Here is a 4,749-nt window from a genome sequence, read left to right on the forward strand (position 1 = left end):
TATTGAAAGTAAATATAAAAATTAAACATAGATGTGTTGGATGATGGAAGTCCCACATCGGTTAATTTAGGGAATGGTCATGGGTTTATAATCTAAGAATACACATGAGAGCTTATGCTCAAAGTGGACAATATTCATATCATTGTGGAGAGTCGTGTTCGTCTAACAAGATGAAAATTTTAAAAGAAATATGCAGATGGTTGACAGTTTAAAAATTTAATTACATAATAGAAAGGGAATCAAAGAGTTACGGTGATGAACAGGAAGATCCGTTATTAAATCCCAAAATTAAATTCAATATGTATGGTTCGAACCATAGATCAAGTGGTTCATAAAGTCTCTATATTTATAGGATTTGCCAGCTCGAAGTCAGACATCGTAATTCCATTCCAACACGCAGAGGCGTCCCTTCGCTTTGCCTCGCTTCGTTGGAGCTTCTCAATTGAAACTCCTTCTTTACGGTTTCTCTCTACGTTTCCCCCTTTTTCTTCCGCCGATTCGCCATTCCGGACCAATTCTCTTCTATACACTCGATTCCTCTCGCGGCGGCTTGTGTTTTGCTCTTCGAATTCAATCGGAATGTCATACGCCTACCTTTTCAAGTACATCATTATTGGTGATACTGGTACGCCTTTGTATCTATCTTGTTTTCGTTTTGGATCTGGTTTCTGAATTAGGTCGATTTGATTATGTGTTGATTTGTGCTTAATCTACGTGATTGATCTGTCTGTCTGATTTGTGGATCTCAACGCTTCTTTTTAATTTGAGAATTTTCTTGCGATTGAGGGGTTTCTTGCGACTTTTGATTGTGCATATTCTTCAGGAGTTGGAAAATCATGTCTTCTTCTCCAATTTACCGATAAGCGCTTCCAGCCTGTTCATGACTTGACTATTGGTGTCGAGTTTGGTGCTAGGATGATCACCATTGACAGCAAGCCAATCAAGTTGCAAATATGGGATACGGTTAGCTATCTCTCTTTCATCTCTTCATTTTCTTTTATTGAACTGAATGAGTTCTATTCTGGTTTATGAATTGGTACGTTACCTAATCTAGGATCCATCTAAGGGTAAATCATCCGAAATTATACCAGAGACGAGTAGGTGATCTTCTGCTATAAGCTTAAATCTTAGTTCAAATAAAATGCACAAACAAGAACTTGTAGTAAAACCAGGCAATCTCCATTCATGCTACTATATAGAGTTCATACTATCTATGAGACTTATATTGATGTTTAGAGAGATAGATTATCATTGTAACATGGCTTCGAATCTACAAACTTAGAGCATACTTGTTTTACAGATTAAATGCCATTATTCAAACTTACTATCTGCTTTGTGAGTAATGATGATCCTTATTGTTGTATTGCTTATTTCTATTACACATAATACAATCGTGGTACAGATATTGGTCCCATGTACTTTCTATTTAGATTTGTTCTTTTTGTATCATATAAATTTCAGTAAGAATTTTCCAACTATGAAGTTTCCCAAAAATTTTACAGGCTGGTCAAGAATCCTTCAGGTCTATTACAAGGTCCTATTATAGAGGGGCTGCCGGTGCATTGCTTGTCTATGACATTACCAGGTCTTGCTTCCTCTTTGTTCCTTCCTAAATTAATACTACTTTCGAGTTTTGATGTAGGGATATTTCTGTACTTTAGTGATTTGTGTTTGTTGCCTTCTGTAGCCGTTGGGTTGTGAACCGTGAGTATGTTAACTTTCACAGTTCGTTATTTATCTTTTCCGGGGGGACCTAATATTCAATGTTTTAAAAGTCATCTTGAAGTTGCAATATAATTCGTGTTGGGAGTGAGAGTTCGTTAAAATTCCTCAGTCACAGGAAACTTAGTACTTCATGCAAGTAACAAGAGTTTTCCAGAGAGGTTATTGGTTGATGGAGCTGACCAATGTGTTAGTCGAATGCTTTTCGCTGTAGATTATTAGTTGTGGTTTGTTTTTGTGAGATCTCACATCGGTTTGGGAGGAGAATGAAGCATTCTTTAGAAGTATGTGGAAACTTCTCCCTATCAGACGCATTTTAAAAACCTTGAGTGGAGGCTTGAAAGGAAAAGCCCAAAGAAGACTATCTACTAGCAGTGGACTTAGACCGTTATAAATGATATTAGAGCCAGACACCGTATGTGCCAGTGAGAAGGCTGAGCCCCAAAGGGGGAGGACACGAGACGGTGTGCCAGCAAGGTCGTTGGGCCCCAAAGGGGGTAGATTTGGGGGTCCTGCATCGATTGGAGAAGGAAACGAGTGTCAGCGAGGATTCTGGGCTCCGAGGATGGTGGATTGTGAGATCCCCACATCGGTTGGGAAGGAGAATGAAGCATTCTTTATAAGGGTGTAGAAACCTCTCCCTATCAGATACATTTTAAAAACCTTGAGAGGAAACTCAAAAGGGAAAGCCTAAAAAGGACAATATCTGCTAGCGGTAGGCTTGGGCTATTATAGTTTTTGTCTTGTATAGTTGTTGGTTTTGTGAATAACATCAGCAAGACCATAATTGTTAAAATAATACAGTCACTCAAAGTTTGGTGTGATTCATTCTACCTTCTAATTTAATTTGATATACTGTGTAAGCTGTAATGGGGCCTCATACTTTAAATTTATAGAACCAATGAGGATCTCAGACTGAAGGTTATGTGGCTATCATATTTTTCAGGAGGGAGACTTTTAATCACTTGGCTAGCTGGCTTGAAGATGCAAGACAACATGCTAATGCAAACATGACAATAATGCTGATTGGCAACAAGTGTGATCTTGCGCACAGAAGGGCTGTCAGCACCGAGGAAGGAGAGCAGTTTGCAAAGGAGCACGGTTTAATCTTTATGGAGGCCTCTGCTAAAACTGCTCAAAATGTTGAGGAGGTGATAGAATATGACGTGTAGATTTATAATATTCAATTTTTTTATCTCACAATTCTCCTGATGACCAATCATTTTTAACAGGCATTCATAAAAACTGCTGCGACCATTTATAAGAAGATCCAGGAGGGAGTATTTGATGTATCTAATGAGGTATGCAGTCTGCCTTAACTTATTGCTAACTGTTTGGTTTTACCTTCGTCGTGGTGGCTTTGCATAAGAGTCCAATTCCACCGCTAGTAGATATTGTTATCTTTGGGCTTTCCCTTTCGGGCTTTCGAGTTTTCCTCTCAAGGCTTTTAAAGCGTGTCGGCTAGGGAGGGGTTTTCACACCCTTAATAAATGGTGTTTCATTCTCCTCCTCAACCCGTGGGCTCCCTTCGGGGCTCAGCCTCCTCGGCACATCGCCTGGTGCCTATCTCTGATTTCATTTGTAACAGCCAAAACCCACTCCTAGTAAATATTGTCCTTATTTGGGTTTTCCCTTCTGGGTTTCCCTTCAAGGTTTTTAAACCGCGTCTGCTAGGGAGCGGTTTCCACTTCTTTAATAAAGGATATTTCTTCTTCCTCCTCAACCGATGTGGGAAAGCTTATCATGGATGAATATGATGAGAATGATGTTGTAATTGATGCTATGTTCCATCTGATATGCTGCAGTCATATGGGATAAAGGTTGGGTATGGTGGAATCCCAGGGCCATCAGGAGGCAGAGATGGCACTATAGCTCAATCTGGGGGTTGTTGCAGTTAAACATCTTGCTGCTCAATCTAGTACAAACTTCGACGATGTCTTCTTTAAATTCCTTTGTTAATTATGAGTGTCAGAATCCATCAGAAAAAGAACAAAACAGAAAAAAAGAAACCCATAATAGGTTATCATCAGGTACTTGTATAATCATTTGATGTGTCATGTTTTTTTTCTTCTTTTCAATAAGCTAATTATGTCTTCATCGTATTTGATTGTAAAGGTAAATTCATATTAATGCATGTTATTTGTGACAGAACTGCCTCCTACTTTGTTTTATTGGTCAGTGCTTTAAGTACGGACTTTCTTTGAACAACTTTGAAGAATATGATGTTTTTAATTTTAAACTTTTATTTATTTTATTTAATTTTTTTTGTTGTCTCGTTTTAAAGGATTCAGGGTTCATAATGATGACATGTATACAGTAGCGATTTTAGATTAAGTATAGAATTTCGAGTTGTTACACAGTAAAATTAGTAGAAGTTTTAGAAGTTTTGGAAGAATAAATATGGGTCTCGGGGGAGGTCGGTGAAAGTGGCAGCAGCGGCTGCATTCCAGCTGTGCCGTAGTTTGCGGCGGAGAAGAAACATCTGAACGGGTTGAGTTTAGGAAATCTAGGAGCTGCAATTCTCGAAAGCTAAGGGTGGAACCAAAATCAATATATATTATTTAGGATTAATCAAAATATTCATTACTAGAATTAATTACTAAAAAAATTTCATAAAAATACTCATAAATTTAAAACTTTATCTTAAAAATACAATTTTAAATTTTTTTAATAATAGCTTTAAATTTCTTTTTCTTTTAAATGAAATTATTAAAAATACCAATGTTTTAGATGAAAAATGTTATTATTTTGTTTTAAAAATTACTTTTAAACTTTAAAAAGTTTTATTAATATCCTTCTATTTTTTCAAAAAATTAAAAAGTAAAAAATTCAAAAAATTCTTATCAATCGACTATTAATATCTCAAAATTCTTATTAATCGGCTATAATATCTCAGGAATTATCTGCCAACAAGTTCATAAATATTTTTAAAACGTGATACAAATGATGTTTTTTAATTTATTTTTTTAAAAAAAAGTTAAAGTATAAGTATTTTTATTTTTTTTTTTTTTTTTTTTTTTTTAAAAA

The 4,749-nt window shown here is 36.2% G+C and overlaps 1 protein-coding gene across 1 annotated transcript; it reads left to right on the top strand.

Annotated features, from left to right (window-relative positions):
* The first annotated feature begins 341 nt into the window (after positions 1-341).
* LOC111466601 (ras-related protein RABB1c) lies at positions 342-3,870 on the top strand. Its single transcript, XM_023111328.1, has 6 exons — positions 342-625; positions 824-963; positions 1,503-1,585; positions 2,669-2,873; positions 2,955-3,023; positions 3,528-3,870. The coding sequence occupies exons 1-6, from the start codon at positions 580-582 to the stop codon at positions 3,618-3,620; spliced, it is 636 nt and encodes a 211-aa protein (XP_022967096.1). The 5' UTR covers positions 342-579; the 3' UTR covers positions 3,621-3,870.
* The last annotated feature ends 879 nt before the right edge of the window (positions 3,871-4,749 follow it).

This window comes from Cucurbita maxima, unplaced genomic scaffold, assembly GCF_002738345.1.
Source record: "Cucurbita maxima cultivar Rimu unplaced genomic scaffold, Cmax_1.0 Cma_Scf00031, whole genome shotgun sequence".
NCBI lineage: Eukaryota > Viridiplantae > Streptophyta > Magnoliopsida > Cucurbitales > Cucurbitaceae > Cucurbita > Cucurbita maxima.

Excerpts from the sequence above, each read along its gene's own strand:
- LOC111466601 (XM_023111328.1), top strand. The coding sequence starts at position 580 with ATGTCATACGCCTACCTTTTCAAGTACATCATTATTGGTGATACTG. Across the intron at positions 964-1,502 it reads AGTTGCAAATATGGGATACG|GCTGGTCAAGAATCCTTCAG; the intron begins GTTAGCTATCTC and ends AAAATTTTACAG. Across the intron at positions 2,874-2,954 it reads CTGCTCAAAATGTTGAGGAG|GCATTCATAAAAACTGCTGC; the intron begins GTGATAGAATAT and ends CATTTTTAACAG.